Below are 18,381 nucleotides of genomic sequence, written 5' to 3'. Positions count from 1 at the left end.
TACTTAATGATAATGTACATTTACATTTACATTTACATTTAAGTCATTTAGCAGACGCTCTTATCCAGAGCGACTTACAATGTACAGTCACTATACATTAGTCATAATTAGCATTTAGGCTCACATCAATATCACAATCAGCTTTCGTGTTGCAAAGGGAAATTCTACACGATTGCAAAGTGTCTCTGTCAATAGAAATGCAATAAGCAACCGCTTGACCTTATTTCTCTCACTAGCAGATAAGGATGATTATTCTCTTCAGCAGATTTCACCATCCTTGACTCTGTTCAAGACCTGGGTTGGGGAAAGAGAATGAACCCCAGATATAATTTCATCGAAATGACTGCCTAATAAAGATTAATAATGACCCACTTAAAAGTTAAGTTGAGTTTAGAATGAAGGTATAAAATGGAGTAAAATCCAAGAAGCTTAATAAACTATAAAATCCCCAGTTGGTGTAGAGACATAGTTGCTTCAACTTCTTCACACAAAGATAACTCAAACCTTTTCAATATGCATTGCACAATTGATTTCCCCTATTATAGTGACTTGAGGGATTGTGAGGATAACTCATTTGAACACTAATAGAGATCGTCTTCTATAATTTATGCACCAACATATTAATCATTTACAAAGTTAATAACAAAGTTCACAAAGCCCATCTCAGTCTCAACTCTCTATTTTCATCTTGTGGAGATACAAAAAGACAGACAGAGAAAGGCTATATGCCATACTCAAAGATATCCAAAAAGACAGACAGATTGGCAATGCCATTATGGTTTTACATTGATTGATCATAGGATACATCGTTAGATACAAAGGTCTGACTGGACGACCAATTATGCATCCAGCGGCCTAATGCAGACATGTAGCCCCAGATCTAATCTCCAGGTCAGCAGCCTCCGCCCAGTACCCTGCCCTGAACTTTAGTCACTGTTACTAGCCAGCTACCACCCGGTCCTAAACCCTGCACCTTAGAGACTGCTGCCCTATGTACATAGTCATTGAACACTGGTCACTTTAATACATACTGTTTTACCGACTTTAAATGTACAGAATATACTGTATTCTAGTCAAGGCTCATCCTATATAACTACTGCTGTACACACCTTTTCTATTCATATACTGTCCGTAAAGTCTATACACACCATCATATACAGATATATTTATATTCCGGATGCTCATCCCCTTCTTTCTTAATTACTTTATTTAAATGTTTTGTATTTGTGTGTATTGTTTTGTATTGTTAGGTAGCCTATTACTGCACCGTTGGAGCTAGAAACACAAGTATTTCGCTGTACCTGCGATAACGAAGAGGAGCTGTCCAAAGGTCCTGGCAAAGTAAAACTAAATGCATGCTCTTCAACCGATCGCTACCTGCACCTACCCGCCTGTCCAACATCACTACTCTGGACGGCTCTGACTTAGAATACGTGGACAACTACACATACTTAGGTGTCTGGTTAGACTGTAAACTCTCCTTCCAGACCCATATCAAACATCTCCAATCCAAAGTTAAATCTAGAATTGGCTTCCTATTTCGCAACAAAGCATCCTTCACTCATGCTGCCAAACATACCCTTGTAAAACTGACCATCCTACCAATCCTCGACTTTGGCGATGTCATTTACAAAATAGCTTCCAATACCCTACTCAACAAATTGGATGCAGTCTATCACAGTGCAATCCGTTTTGTCACCAAAGCCCCATATACTACCCACCATTGCGACCTGTACGCTCTCGTTGGCTGGCCCTCGCTTCATACTCGTCGCCAAACCCACTGGCTCCATGTCATCTACAAGACCCTGCTAGGTAAAGTCCCCCATTATCTCAGCTCGCTGGTCACCATAGCATCTCCCACCTGTAGCACACGCACGCTCCAGCAGGTATATCTCTCTAGTCACCCCCAAAACCAATTCTTTCTTTGGCCGCCTCTCCTTCCAGTTCTCTGCTGCCAATGACTGGAACGAACTACAAAAATCTCTGAAACTGGAAACACTTATCTCCCTCACTAGCTTTAAGCACCAACTGTCAGAGCATCTTACAGATTACTGCACCTGTACATAGCCCACCTATATTTAGCCCAAACAACTACCTCTTTCCCAACTGTATTTAATTTATTTATTTATTTTGCTCCTTTGCACCCCATTATTTTTATTTCTACTTTGCACATTCTTCCATTGCAAAACTACCATTCCAGTGTTTTACTTGCTATATTGTATTTACTTTGCCACCATGGCCTTTTTTGCCTTTACCTCCCTTCTCACCTAATTTGCTCACATTGTATATAGACTTGTTTATACTGTATTATTGACTGTATGTTTGTTTTACTCCATGTGTAACTCTGTGTCGTTGTATCTGTCGAACTGCTTTGCCTTATCTTGGCCAGGTCGCAATTGTAAATGAGAACTTGTTCTCAACTTGCCTACCTGGTTAAATAAAGGTGAAATAAATAAATAAATGTGTACACTACCAATTTGATTTGATTTTGATTTGACATTGGTATTCATTATACCCCTACAACACCTGTATTTTCATTTTCTAAAGAACAGAGCACAACCAGTATCATATAGACTATAATAATATCACCAACAACATATCCAAGTACTATATAATCATCACAATGCGTGGCTTTCCCGGTTGAACTGATGACATTGTAACAAACTTCAGAAGAGGAGCTGTCCAAAGGTCCTGGCAGCGGACCGCCTGTGTGGAGCTATCCAAGGTGCTGATTGACACTTTTCTGGCGTTGCACTGCATCTCAATCAATGTTATGTGGCGGAATGCATTTGTACATGTACGATTTGTTTTATTATGTTATTAGTTAGGTCTATTTCAGATACCATAACAATATTTGCATGTCAAAATAGTTTAATAGCCCTTTTCTGGCTATGATTAATACTAAACCCAAGGGCATTATGACCCGGTGTATGAAACCACTTGCTCAGCCTTGAGAGACAGAGAGAGGAGGACCAGTGTGATATCTGTAGAGTTCTGCCAGCTCGAGCGTTCTCTATAAAACCAAGTGTGAAACCTCGCCCGCGCCCAACTTCTGAAGTGCCGCAGATCCAGCACAGTGGCTAGAAGAGCGGATTAACAGACTCAAAGAACAACAATAAAGAAAGCAAACTACTACAGATCATTATCATTCTTTAAATGTTTTTATCAATACTGTGATAGGCCTACACAATTAATAAATGCACGTTTAATTGGGCAACCTAACGACAATCAATAATGGATAGAATGGGAAGGTTCTCATATCTACATTCCGTTCAAAAGCTGAATGTATAACAAACAATAAAGTACATTAATGGGAAGTCAAGGCAAAGGATATTTCAAGAAGAAGGGTTCACATTTTTTTTTTCTTGTGATTTTTGGATAAGCAGTGTGCGTCTGATGGACACCGAAGGGGATGGAGCTGCGCATAACCTGGAAAATGACAATAAATGCGACGTTTACGTTGGATAAGCAGTCCCTGTGCTCCTTTTTATGAAGGGTTTTCCTTCAAAGCTCAATGACATCTGTCAAAAGAGTGTCGAACGATGGAGCGCGCCAGTCAGTTGAAGCCAACTTCTTTTATTTATGGAGAGTTCTGGAATATGTCAACCAGTGATACCAATGTAAATGTTACGACTGAAGGAGAGGAGGTGGATAGTTTGGCTTTCCAAGCCGGTTTAGCATTTACATTATCTCTGATAACCTTTGGAACAACATTATCAAATGCATTCGTTATTGCTACTATTTATCAATCCAGAAAACTGCATACGCCTGCAAACTTTCTGATAGCATCACTCGCCCTGACAGACCTTCTAGTGTCCGTATTGGTGATGCCAATCAGCGCACTATACACGGTGAGTCAAACATGGACTTTGGGACAAGTTATGTGCGACATATGGTTGTCTTCAGACATTACGTGTTGCACCGCATCCATTCTTCACCTGTGCGTAATTGCACTGGACCGTTACTGGGCAATAACAGACGCGGTTGAGTACACCAAGAAGCGCACACCAGCGCGCGCAGCGGGGATGATCGCCACTGCCTGGGTGATTGCCATCTCCATCTCACTGCCGCCCTTCTTCTGGCGTCAGGTGAAAACGGACGAGGTTACCACTTGCAACGTGAATACTGATCACATTTTCTACACTATTTATTCCACTTTTGGAGCCTTCTATATTCCCACTTTGTTACTCATAGCCCTTTACGGTAGGATCTACGTGGAAGCCCGAAAGAGAATCTTGAAACAGTCGTCTAATAAACCGGGGAAAAGACTCACTTCTGCCCATTTGATTACAAACTCGCCGGGTACACATTCTGTGGCATCCACCACCTCTCTAAATTACGGGACGAACGAAGCCTCTTCTTGCGACGCGAATAGCTCAACTGCCAATGTGAACCATGTGAAAGTCATTGTATCCGACGCGCTCCTGGAGAAGAAGAGGATCTCCGCTGCCAGGGAAAGAAAGGCGACAAAAACTTTAGGGATCATTCTTGGAGCTTACATAATATGCTGGCTACCGTTTTTCATTTACACTTTAGTGGTTTCAGTCTGTGCGTCATGTTTCTATCCAGAATTATTTGACATATTCACTTGGTTGGGTTATCTTAACTCTTTAATAAACCCCATCATTTACACCATGTCCAATGAGGATTTCAAAAAGGCTTTCCACAAACTAATACGCTTTAGATGTTGCAGGTCCTGAAAATAAGCTACCTACCAGACAAAGGGTGCCAAACCCATTTCATTTTACTCAGCTACGTCAGCAGCACCACAAACTGCAGCTCTCCAATAATTACAGCATGTTAGCCTATTGCAGTATTGTATCTAGTATGTTTTCAAAAAGCCCAGGAACATGATATTATACTTCATAAGCCTATCTACACGGTCCGTAGGCAAGTTTGGAAACTTGATTATTTTGCAAAGCAAAAATGTATTAATTAATCACTGACACCTATTCAGAAATAGGCCATATACAGTCTGCTACCTTCCTTATGATTGGCAGTCAGTCATGAGATTACCACCCACCCAGGCTACACAATTCATATTCCAACCTAAACCAGCAATAACTTTTTTGCGTTATTGGTATCAAGGTTAATATGTGTTGGATATCAATAGCTCTTTGACTTGGAGGAACAGAGGCTTAATATAACGTTTAATATTTAAACATTCATGGAATGCCTGCTGTATGACAGATTTAGAATCCGTCCCAAATGGTATCCTGTTCCCAACATTGTCCACTACTTTTGGTCAAAAGTAGTACACACTGTAGGGAACAGGGTACCATTCGGGACATATACTTATTGTAGGCTAACTCATGTGGGAATGATAAGCACAAATAGGTTCTGAGCCCTCTGGGAAGGCCCCTCCCCCTTAGGAAAATAATAGTCAGTCACGTCAAAAATCTTGGTGCCAACAGAGACCTTTCCTGTTCCATTTCTTGTATGTTTACTATTGTTCTAACTCTTTAGTGAGATTAGCATGAATTTTATGATTTAACACCACCTCTCATTTAATCTCATGGTCAATGTAAAAATAATCAATTGGCTATTATTTTTTATTGTGTATAAGGTTGTTTACTTCCAACTGGACTATAAGCGGACTTCTTGTTTGATCAAACAAGCCTCAATCAAAGTATCTATATCTGTACGCATTGTAACGTGTGTATTTTTTTGTTGTGTGTAGTTTTTGTTATATTTTGCTATGGAGCTGCTTAAATGACCTGTGAGTTCACTCTGCTGCAACCTTCTGGGTATTACAAAATACTGCTGTTGGTAGAATTATACCAAACAAAGTCAAATATGACAGACAAGAATACAGATCCTAACACATTTCTTCACCTACAGTGCCCTTTCTCATATTGATAATGTTTCAAAGATGTCTCAGCATTCCCTTTACATTCCAGGCTGCATGTGTTAAGTGCTAGATAAAATTGACAGAATTTACAGAAATAATAAGCTGTTGAAGATCCATTGAGATTTGATTGTTAAACATCACATTTTGACAAATACAACCACAGTAAACTACAGAGATGCAACAGCTAAGTACTCATGTAATGGAGGCTCTATTTGATCCAAATTAGCTAATGCTGTACAATAAAGCTTCTCTGCTCATAAGCAATGCACTGTAATTGCATTGACTCTGCGAGTAGAGGTCCATCCCAGTGGAGTACAAATCACTTCTGCTATTGTGAAATACAAGAAATAAAATGTTCAATGGAATCTAAGGGTATGGCCATTTTCCTTGGAAAAAAACAAGATGGTAGAAGGATGGTAAAATGATGAGTTTGCACTTCATACGTCAGATGGAAATGCAACTAAAAAGCCCAAAGTATTAGATAACATAGCAGGTTATAATTCAGAACAGACTGTGGTAACAAATGATGATGCTGGTCAACCGCTATATTCCTGCCAAAAAGCTTGTAGAGGCGTGATATTGTTAAATCATGATGTTGAAATAGTAATAACATTTTTTTGCTGTATCCGTTTCTCATAATTGTGGAGAGGAGATAAAGCCATCTTTTGAATGCTGTAACAAAACAGATAACAAACTTAAAGGGATAGTAGAGTGTTATGACATACGCCAGGTGTTTACGACCTCCTTGAACACCGAATAACCATTTTAGCGGTGCGTTAATAAGTTAATAATCGAACACAACTTTAAAGACCATTTCAATTATTGGATATCACTGATGAAAATGCTCCAGATGACATTTAATGAGGTTCACTATCACTGTTGCTTTTTAAAATATCTCTGTTCTCATCACTTCAAGGCACTTCTCACAGCTTGATATTGCAAATCCTAATTGTTCAAAATAATATAGGCAATCATTAATTCATGTGAAAGTCAGAGACCGGATGTGTGGATGGTGGTGCATCCTTTTCTTTCTTTTTTGCCAGAAGCTGCCCACTGTGTTCGTGTGTGTGTGTGTGTGTGTGTGTGTGTGTGTGTGTGTGTGTGTGTGTGTGTGTGTGTGTGTGTGTGTGTGTGTGTGTGTGTGTGTGTGTGTGTGTGTGTGTGTGTGTATAGTATAATTAACATACGCTGTGGGCACCTTCTAAATTTACCATTTTAAAATCGTACTGGGATTTTGGATGGATGGTGCCTTCTGTACATGAGATTCAGTTGTATTATGATATGAAAAATGTCATTTTCCCTCTTGTGGTACATTGTGCTCTCAGGTAAAAGCCTCTTTGCTTAGGGGAGACAGACTCTATGGCAACAATATTATTCTTACCCAGTCTAAAATTAATATCCTGCTCTGCCTCTGAGATCGATTAGGCCAACTTTGACACATTTAAAAGTCTGCACTCTGATGACTGTTTCCATGGTTCCTCGCATTGCTTTATCAAACAGGAACAGAGGTTCAGTGGGTAGTTGGTTATTTTGCTATTGCCAACAAAAAAAAACATATTGAACAGGATATGGATGAAGAAAGATGAAGAGGGGTGGACTTCAATTTAGAAGAAAAGGTACGCTCCAAATGCATTTCTCTACATCTGTACTTTTTGTTATGTGAATTTTGTGTAGATAAACCTCCTTTGCGGAGAGGAATCTGTATAAATGTGAAAGTTAGATTACAAAAGGCATCTCATTTTATTGTTTCTCTGGGTGGTGTGGAATGAGAAAGTATTGAGATATTGAAGGTTTCTCGTTTGGTATAAAATGTATATGAACAGAGTGAGATGAATCGCGACACATTTCTGGTTACATACTGTATTTGATCTGAAGTTGTTATGAAGAGGGCAATATTAATTGCTGCTCCAGATTCAATCCTGCCAGAAAGTTATTAGTCTCTGCCTTTCGTACCTATTTCTCTTGCATGGTCTACAAAGGATTCAGATCATTGGGCTGTGATAGGAGTGAATGGTGGCTTGAGGAGTTTAGTTTCCAGCTCTGTAGCCTGCCGATTGAATGGGAGCAAGGCTGCCTCCACATCAAACAAACAAAACACAGCAAAATCTTTTTGAAGAGCTCACCTTGATCACTGCCAAGATAGATATATACAGTGCTGTGAAAACCATTTGCCCCCTTCTGATTTCTTTTTTTTTGTTGCACATTTGTCAAACCTAAATGTTTCAGATCATCAAACAAATGTAAATATTACACAAAGATAACCCAAGTAAACACAAAATGCAGTTAAGTGATGATTGTATTTATTAAGGGAAAAAAGCTATCTGAACCTTCATGGCCCTACGTGAAAAAGTAATTGCCCACTAACAACTGCAATTAAGCGTTTGCGATAACTGGCAATGAGTCATTCACATCGCTGTGGATCAATTTTGGACCACTCTTCTTTGCAGAATTGTGTTAATTCAGCCACATTTGAGAGTTTTCGAGCATTAACCGCCTTTTTAAGGTCACACCACAGCATCTCAATCGGATTCAAGTCCGGACTTTGACTAGGCCACTCCAAAACCTTAAATTTTTTTTTTTTTTAAGCCATTCAGAGGTGGACTTGCTGGTGTGTTTCGGATCATTGTCCTGCTGCAGAACCCAAGTGCGCTTCAGCTTGAGGTCAGGAACTGATGGCCGGACATTCTCCTTCAGGATTTTTTGGTAGAGAGCAGAATTCATGGTTCCATCAATCATAGCAAGTTGTCCAGGTCCTGAAGCAGCAAAGCAGCCACGGACCATCACACAACCACCACCATATTTGACTGTTGGTATGATGTTCTTTTTCTGAAATGCTGTGTTACTTTTACGCCAGATGTAACGGGACACACACCTTCCAAAAAGTTCAACTTTTGTCTCGTCAGTCCACAGAATATTTTCCCAACAGTCTTGGGGATCATCAAGATGTTTTTTGCCAAAAGTCAGACGAGCCTTTATGTTCTTTTTGGTCAGCAATGATTTTCGCCTTGGAACTCTGCCATGGATGCCATTTTTGCCCAGTCTCTTTCTTATGGTTGAGTCATGAACACTGATTTTAAATGAGGCAAGTGAGGCCTGCAGTTCTTTACATGTTGTTGTGGGTTCTCATCTTGGATGAGTCGTCGCTGCGCTCTTGGGGTAATTTTGGTAGGCCGGGTATTCCTGGGAAGGTTCACCACTGTTCCAAATTTTCTCCATTTGTGGATAATGGCTCTCACCGTGGTTCACTGGAGTCCCAAAGCTTTATACATGGCTTTGTAACCCTTTCCAGACTGATAGATGTCAATAACTTTGTTTCTCATCTGTTCCTGAATTTCTTTGAATCACGGAATGATGTTTTGCTTTTTGAGATCTTTGGCCTACTTCACTTTGTCAGATAGGTTTTATGTAAGTGATTTCTTGATTCAACAGGTCTGGCAGTAATCAGTCCTGGGTGTGGCTAGGGATTATTGAACTCAGCTTTCCAATAAATATGATTAACCACAGTAAATTTATGATTTAACAAGGGGGGGCAATTACTCTGTCACATAGGACCATGAAGGTTCGGATCATTTGATTTATTAAAGGAAAAAAGCAATCACTTAAAAACTGCATTTTGTGTTTACTTGGGTCATCTTTGTATAATATTAAAATTTGTTTGATGATCTGAAACATATAAGTGTGACAAATGTGCAAAAAATAAGAAATCAGGAAGGGGACAAATACTTTTTCACAGCACTGTGTATACAGTTGAATTCGAAAGTTTACACACTTAGGTTGGAGTCATTAAAACTCGTTTTTCAACCACTCACACAAATTTCTTGATAACTAACTAGAGTTTTTGCAAGTTGGTTAGGACATCTACTTTGTGCATGACACAAGTCATTTTTCCAACAATTGTTCACAGACAGATTATTTCACTTATAATTCAATGCATCACAATTCCAGTGGGTCAGAAGTTTACATACACTAAGTTGACTGTGCCTTTAAACAGCTTGTACAATTCCAGAAAATTATGTCATGGCTTTAGAAGCTTCTGATAATCTAATTGACATAATTTGTGTCAATTGGAGGTGTACCTGTGGATGTATTTCAAGGCCTACCTTCAAACTCAGTGTCTCTTTGCTTGACATCATGGGAAAATCAAAAGAAATCAGCCAAGACCTCAGAATTTTTTTTGTAGACCTCCACAAGTCAGGTTTATTCTTGGGAGCAATTTCCAAATGCCTGAAGGTACCACGTTCATCTGTACAAGCAATAGTCCGCAAGTATAAACACCATGGGACCACGCAGCCGTCAAACCACTCAGGAAGGAGATGCGTTCTGTCTCCTAGAGATGAACGTACTTTGGTGCGAAAAGTGCAAATCAATCCCAGAACAACAGCAAAGGACCTTGTGAAGATGCTGGAGGAAACAGATACAGAAGTATCTATATCCACAGTCAAACAAGTCCTATATCGACAAAACCTGAAAGACTGCTCAGCAAGGAAGAAGCCACTGCTCAAAAACTGCCATAAAAAAGCCAGACTACGGTTTGCAACTGCACATGGGGACAAAGATTGTACTTTTTGGAGAAATGTCTTCTGGTCTGATGAAACAAAAATAGAACTGTTTGGCCATAAAGGCCATCGTTATGTTTGGAGGAAAAAGGGGGAGGCTTGCAAGCCGAAGAACACCATCCCAACCGTGAAGCATGGGGGGGCAGCATCATGTTGTGAGGGTGATTTGCTGCAGGAGAAACTGGTGCACTTCACAAAATAGATGGCATCATGAGGTAGGAAAATTATGTGGATATATTGAAGCAACACCTCAAGGCATCAGTTAAAGCTTGGTCACAAATGGGTCTTCCAAATGGACAATGACCCCAAGCACACTTCCAAAGTAGTGGCAAAATGGCTTTTGGACAACAAAGTCAGCTTGTGGAAGGCTACCGAAACATTTGACCCAAGTTAATCAATTTAAAGGCAATGCTACAAAATACTAATTGAGTGTATGCAAACATCTGACCCACTGGGAATGTGATGAAAGAAATAAAAGCTCAAATAAATCATTCTCTCTACTATTATTCTGACATTTCACATTCTTAAAATTAAGTTGTGATCCTAATTGACGTAAGACAGGGAATTTTTACTTGGATTAAATGTCAGGAATTGTGAAAAACGGAGTTTAAGTGTATTTGGCAAAGGTGTATGTAAAGCTCCGACTTCAACTGGAAATATAAATCATACTATCCAAACAATCACATTTTTCCGACGAGGCAAAAACAATCAATACCAGATACACTGCAACAGACCAAGTCAGGGGCCTTGTGGTTAGTGTCCGCCCTGGGATTGAAAGGTTGGGAGTTCTGGCCAAGTCCTACCATAGACCTTAAAATGGGACCCGATGCGTCCGTTTAGCACTCAGCATCAAGAAAATAGATTGGGGCTAAGGCCCTGCGACAGACTACTGTCCTGCCCAGAGGGTATACTTGTACATTAAACTGTCTCATGATACTGAAACCGGCTCCTGCTCCTATGAGTATTTCTGGCTCGCACAAGCCAGCCAAGGCTACTTTTCCTTTGTACTACAAAAGACACTGAAGGTGTGAATGCAGAGATAGATGTGAAAATGGCTTGATGTACTGTAGCTATGTCCCGCTCCATAATATCCCTCACAATTACATAACTTCCCCATTCATCTTTCACAGCGGATTATCCTGTTTGAAATGGACCAGTAATCGCAGTGGTGTGATTATTTAGCTGGCCCACATGCCAAGCCTCTTTTGCCGTAGTGACAGACAGCCAAGATTCAAATCCCAGTCACAGAAGCTCATGCAGGCTCGTGCAGCCCATCTATCACATGTGCGCCGAGCTCAATCTCTTCAGCTTCGCTGTCATCCAGCACTCAGTGCCTGTAAGAGATGTCTTTATCCTCCCCCTCCTGCCTTGGGACGCTCGGATCAGCAAGAGTCATGCTATCGCCTCTTAGATAATCAGCTCCACTATTAGCCTACAGTATATAAACATTTACATTTACATTACATTTAAGTCATTTAGCAGACGCTCTTATCTAGAGCGACTTACAAATTGGTGCATTCACCTTATGACATCCAGTGGAACAGCCACTTTACAATAGTGCATCTAAATCTTTTAAGGGGGGGGGTGAGAAGGATTACTTTATCCTATCCTAGGTATTCCTTAAAGAGGTGGGGTTTCAGGTGTCTCCGGAAGGTGGTGATTGACTCCGCTGTCCTGGCGTCGTGAGGGAGTTTGTTCCACCATTGGGGGGCCAGAGCAGCGAACAGTTTTGACTGGGCTGAGCGGGAACTGTACTTCATCAGTGGTAGGGAGGCGAGCAGGCCAGAGGTGGATGAACGCAGTGCCCTTGTTTGGGTGTAGGGCCTGATCAGAGCCTGGAGGTACTGAGGTGCCGTTCCCCTCACAGCTCCGTAGGCAAGCACCATGGTCTTGTAGCGGATGCGAGCTTCAACTGGAAGCCAGTGGAGAGAGCGGAGGAGCGGGGTGACGTGAGAGAACTTGGGAAGGTTGAACACCAGACGGGCTGCGGCGTTCTGGATGAGTTGTAGGGGTTTAATGGCACAGGCAGGGAGCCCAGCCAACAGCGAGTTGCAGTAATCCAGACGGGAGATGACAAGTGCCTGGATTAGGACCTGCGCCGCTTCCTGTGTGAGGCAGGGTCGTACTCTGCGGATGTTGTAGAGCATGAACCTACAGGAACTGGCCACCGCCTTGATGTTAGTTGAGAACGACAGGGTGTTGTCCAGGATCACGCCAAGGTTCTTAGCGCTCTGGGAGGAGGACACAATGGAGTTGTCAACCGTGATGGCGAGATCATGGAACGGGCAGTCCTTCCCCGGGAGGAAGAGCAGCTCCGTCTTGCCGAGGTTCAGCTTGAGGTGGTGATCCGTCATCCACACTGATATGTCTGCCAGACATGCAGAGATGCGATTCGCCACCTGGTCATCAGAAGGGGGAAAGGAGAAGATTAATTGTGTGTCGTCTGCATAGCAATGATAGGAGAGACCATGTGAGGTTATGACAGAGCCAAGTGACTTGGTGTATAGCGAGAATAGGAGAGGGCCTAGAACAGAGCCCTGGGGGACACCAGTGGTGAGAGCGCGTGGTGAGGAGACAGATTCTCGCCACGCCACCTGGTAGGAGCGACCTGTCAGGTAGGACGCAATCCAAGCGTGGGCCGCGCCGGAGATGCCCAACTCGGAGAGGGTGGAGAGGAGGATCTGATGGTTCACAGTATCGAAGGCAGCCGATAGGTCTAGAAGGATGAGAGCAGAGGAGAGAGAGTTAGCTTTAGCAGTGCGGAGCGCCTCCGTGATACAGAGAAGAGCAGTCTCAGTTGAATGACTAGTCTTGAAACCTGACTGATTTGGATCAAGAAGGTCATTCTGAGAGAGATAGCGGGAGAGCTGGCCAAGGACGGCACGTTCAAGAGTTTTGGAGAGAAAAGAAAGAAGGGATACTGGTCTGTAGTTGTTGACATCGGAGGGTTCGAGTGTAGGTTTTTTCAGAAGGGGTGCAACTCTCGCTCTCTTGAAGATGGAAGGGACGTAGCCAGCGGTCAGGGATGAGTTGATGAGCGAGGTGAGGTAAGGGAGAAGGTCTCCGGAAATGGTCTGGAGAAGAGAGGAGGGGATAGGGTCAAGCGGGCAGGTTGTTGGGCGGCCGGCCGTCACAAGACGCGAGATTTCATCTGGAGAGAGAGGGGAGAAAGAGGTCAGAGCACAGGGTAGGGCAGTGTGAGCAGAACCAGCAGTGTCGTTTGACTTAGCAAACGAGGATCGGATGTCGTCGACCTTCTTTTCAAAATGGTTGACGAAGTCATCTGCAGAGAGGGAGGAGGGGGGGGAGGGGGAGGAGGATTCAGGAGGGAGGAGAAGGTGGCAAAGAGCTTCCTAGGGTTAGAGGCAGATGCTTGGAATTTAGAGTGGTAGAAAGTGGCTTTAGCAGCAGAGGCAGAGGAGGAAAATGTAGAGAGGAGGGAGTGAAAGGATGCCAAGTCCGCAGGGAGGCGAGTTTTCCTCCATTTCCGCTCGGCTGCCCGGAGCCCTGTTCTGTGAGCTCGCAATGAGTCGTCGAGCCACGGAGCGGGAGGGGAGGACCGAGCCGGCCTGGAGGATAGGGGACATAGAGAGTCAAAGGATGCAGAAAGGGAGGAGAGGAGGGTTGAGGAGGCAGAATCAGGAGATAGGTTGGAGAAGGTTTGAGCAGAGGGAAGAGATGATAGGATGGAAGAGGAGAGAGTAGCGGGGGAGAGAGAGCGAAGGTTGGGACGGCGCGATACCATCCGAGTAGGGGCAGTGTGGGAAGTGTTGGATGAGAGCGAGAGGGAAAAGGATACAAGGTAGTGGTCATGAGCAGTACACCACCTCTACTTGCTGTATTTTTCACGCAACATTGTTGTTTCCCCTTTCCTCCAACTCATCACAAATTCTAATTGCAGCTCTACATAACAACCAGGGAAATAACCACCTGACAGAGCAACAACACCTGCCAACTCTGCCACTCCATCTTGGGCTCTGAGTCACCACACAGGTGCATCGCTCACAGCAGACAGAATCTCTCCTCTCTGCATGAGTGTTCATATGTCACTGCTGGGCTGTATGGTGGACAGGGCTATTTTCTGCCACAGCACAAACAATAGCGCTCTGATGAAGCCAGGGAGGGGTCGGCTGAAGGGTGAGGGGGGAGGAGGGGACGAGGTAGAGAGAGAGCGCGCTGGGCTGCCAGAATGCTGACTGGATTTCTCTCCTCAGATCCCTATGCCTGTTTTATCTTAGGAAGGCACCCGAGTCGTTGTAATGAGACCTTCACCAGCAGCGTCGTGTCGATCCATCTGGCAAACAGAGCCCAAGCTCCTTCTATATCTGGCACCGCCACTCTGTGTGACCCAAATGGCACCCTATTCCCTATATAGTGCACTATGTAGGGAATAGGGTGCCATTTGGAACGCAACCTCTCTCTGTCCCACACAGCCTCTCTGATCCATAGATCAGTTAGAAGAGGCTGCCAACTCCCCACTCTCCAGCTCGGACAGAACTTCCATAATTTCTCACAATTTACGAGGACTGTTCAAAAGTACTGATGGGAGTGTTTTGGAGGGCTTGTAATGCCATCATAGGGAGGAATCCCCAAATGTAAAGGCTTAATGCAGTCTATTCTTTCTTTCTGTGGAGTTGATAACAGGAAAGAAAAGCAAGTTCAGGCTGAGGGTAATAGCAAGGCCAATGTGATGGTTTATTTACATCTTGCAACCTATCAGATCATTTTTGTTCCCAGATTTGTCAGCCGGCTGAAAGGCAGTCCCAAATAGTACCCTATTCCCAAACAGTGCACTATTTTTTTACCATAGCCCAATCCCCAAAACAGCAGAACTGTTGTCAGACAACAAACTATGTGTAGAAGTGCACCATTTAAGAGCTTTAAGACAATTCAGCAATGTCATCTGTATGACACTACAGTGTTTTGCAAAATTATTCATTCCCCTTGGGATTTTTCCTATTTTGTTGTATTGGACATACACAAAATAGTCCAAATTGGTGAAGTGAAATCAAAAAAATAACTTGTTTAAAAAAATTCCAAAACTTTCAAAACGGAAAAGTCTGAGCACTGATGGAGGGATTATGCATTCCTGGTGTAACTCTGAGCACTGATAGAGGGATTGTACGTTCCTGGTGTAACTCTGAGCACTGATAGAGGGATTGTACGTTCCTGGTGTAACTCGGGCAGTTGTTGTTTCCATCCTGTACCTATCCAAGGAGGTGTGATGTTCGGATGTACCGATCCTGTGCAGGTGTTGTTACACGTGGTCTGCCACTGCGAGGACGATCAGCTGTTTGTCCTGTCTCCCTGTAGCGCTGTCTTAGGCGTCTCACAGTACGGACATTGCAATTTATTGCCCTGGCCACATCTGCAGTCCTCATGCCTCCTTGCAGCATGCCTAAGGCACGTTCACGCAGATGAGCAGGGACTCTGGGCATTTTTCTTTTAGTGTTTTTCAGAGTCAGTAGAAAGGCTTCTTTAGTGTCCTAAGTTTTCATACCTGTGATCTTAATTGCCTACCATCTGTAAGCTGTTAGTGTCTTAATGACCGTTCCACAGGTGCATGTTCATTAATTGTTTATGGTTCATTGAACAAGCATGTGTTTAAACCCTTTACAATGAAGAGGGACACCATCAAGAAAGCGGCACCATGAAGACCAAGGAGCTCTCCAAACAGGTCAGAGACAAAATTGCAGAGAAGTACAGATCAGGGTTGGGTTATAAAAAAATGTAAAACTTTGAAAATCCCACAGAGCACCATTAAATCCATTATTATAGAATGGAAAGAATATGGCACCACAACAAACCTGCCAAGAGAGGGTTGCCCACCAAAACTCACGAACCAGGCAAGGAGGCCATTAATCAGGGAGGCAACAAAGAGACCAAAGATAACCCTGAATGAGCTGCAAAGCTCCACAGCGGAGATTGGAGTATCTGTCCATAGGACCAATTTAAGCCGTACACTCCACATAGCTGGGCTTTACAGAAGAGTGGCCAGAAAAAAGCAATTCCATGATGTGTTCGCAAAAAAAGACATGCAGGAAATCCACCAAACATATGGAAGAAGGTACTCTGCTCAGTTGACACCTAACTTGAGCTTTTTGGCCATCAAGATAATCACTATGTCTGGCGCAAACCCAACACCTCTCATCACCCTGAGAACACTGAAGCATGGTGGTGGCAGCATCATGCTGTAGCAATGTTTTTCATTGGCAGGGACTGGGAAACTGGTAGAATTGAAGGAATGATGGATGGCGCTAACTACAAGGAAATTCTTGAGGGAAACCTGTTTCAGTCTTCCAGAGATTTGAGACTGGGACGGAGGTTCACCTTCCAGCAGGACAATGATCATAAGCATACTGGTAAAGCATAAAGCAAGGGGAAACATTTAAATGTCTTGAAACGGCCTAGTCAAAGCCCAGACCTCAATCCAATTGAGAATCTGTGGTATGACTTAAAGATTTCTGTACACCAGCGGAAACCATCCAACTTGAAGGAGCTGGAGCAGTTTTGCCTTGAAGAATGGGCAAAAATCCCAATGGCTAGATGTGCCAAACTTATAGAGACATACCCAAGAGACTTGCAGCTGTAATTGCTGCAAAAGGTGGCTCTACAAAGTATTGACTTGGGGGGGATGAGTAGTTATGCACGCTCAAGTAGAAAAATTCTGTGTCTTATTTCTTGCTTGTTTCACAATAAAAAATATTTTGTTTCTTCAAAGTGGTATGCGTGTTGTGTAAATCAAATTATACAAACCCCCCCCAAAAAATCTATTTTAATTCCAGGTTGTAAGGCAATAAAATAGGAAAAATGCCACAGGGGGGTGAATACTTTCGCAAGCCTCTGTATGTGTAGCATGCAGGTGAAATTATGTGTGGGCTATAGCAGGCACACCCGCAGTAAGTTCATTTCCCATGTTACTCATCTCCCAGTGACTTTGCTGAGGCAAGATGAACCTGCCATCTTGGTAAATTAAAATAATATACCCATCTACACTGTGCCGTAATCACGCCACTGAGATAGCTTCTGAGACTTATGAGTAGGCTAATTCTCATGTGACGCACAGCCCAGTGCCCTTGCGGAGGCAAAATGAGCTCTCATCTGGTACATGACAATATTCTACCTGTGAACCCAGCCAACCAGTTGCAGCTACAGTGCCTTGCGAAAGTATTCAGCCCCCTTGAACTTTGCGACCTTTTGCCACATTTCAGGCTTCAAACATAAAGATATAAAACTGTATTTTTTATGAAGAATCAACAACATTTACATTACATTTAAGTCATTTAGCAGACGCTCTTATCCAGAGCGACTTACAAATTGGTGCATACACCTTATGACAACCAGTGGAACAGCCACTTGCATCTAAATCTTGTTGGGGGGGGAAGGGGGGTGAGAAGGATTACTTACCCTTACTTACCCTATCCTAGGTATTCCTTGAAGAGGTGGGGTTTCAGGTGTCTCCGGAAGGTGGTGATTGACTCCGCTGTCCTGGCGTCGTGAGGGAGTTTGTTCCACCATTGGGGGCCAGAGCAGCGAACAGTTTTGACTGGGCTGAGCGGGAACTGTACTTCCTCAGTGGTAGGGAGGCGAGCAGGCCAGAGGTGGATGAACGCAGTGCCCTTGTTTGGGTGTAGGGCCTGATCAGAGCCTGGAGGTACTGAGGTGCCGTTCCCCTCACAGCTCCGTAGGCGAGCACCATGGTCTTGTAGCGGATGCGAGCTTCAACTGGAAGCCAGTGGAGAGAGCGGAGGAGCGGGGTGACGTGAGAGAACTTGGGAAGGTTGAACACCAGACGGGCTGCGGCGTTCTGGATGAGTTGTAGGGGTTTAATGGCACAGGCAGGGAGCCCAGCCAACAGCGAGTTGCAGTAATCAAGACGGGGAGATGACAAGTGCCTGGATTAGGACCTGCGCCGCTTCCTGTGTGAGGCAGGGTCGTACTCTGCGGATGTTGTAGAGCATGAACCTACAGGAA

At 43.3% G+C, this 18,381-nt stretch overlaps 1 protein-coding gene across 1 annotated transcript; it reads left to right on the top strand.

Annotated features, from left to right (window-relative positions):
- The first annotated feature begins 3,080 nt into the window (after positions 1 to 3,080).
- Positions 3,081 to 6,174, top strand: LOC118387172 (5-hydroxytryptamine receptor 1B-like). Its single transcript, XM_035775348.2, has one exon. The coding sequence runs from the start codon at positions 3,543 to 3,545 to the stop codon at positions 4,698 to 4,700; it is 1,158 nt and encodes a 385-aa protein (XP_035631241.1). The 5' UTR covers positions 3,081 to 3,542; the 3' UTR covers positions 4,701 to 6,174.
- Positions 6,175 to 18,381: the final 12,207 nt, after the last annotated feature.

This window comes from Oncorhynchus keta, chromosome 8 (genome assembly GCF_023373465.1).
Source record: "Oncorhynchus keta strain PuntledgeMale-10-30-2019 chromosome 8, Oket_V2, whole genome shotgun sequence".
Lineage (NCBI taxonomy): Eukaryota > Metazoa > Chordata > Actinopteri > Salmoniformes > Salmonidae > Oncorhynchus > Oncorhynchus keta.
The sequence above is the reverse complement of the archived record's forward strand: the minus strand, read 5'-3'. Positions and strand labels throughout refer to the sequence as shown.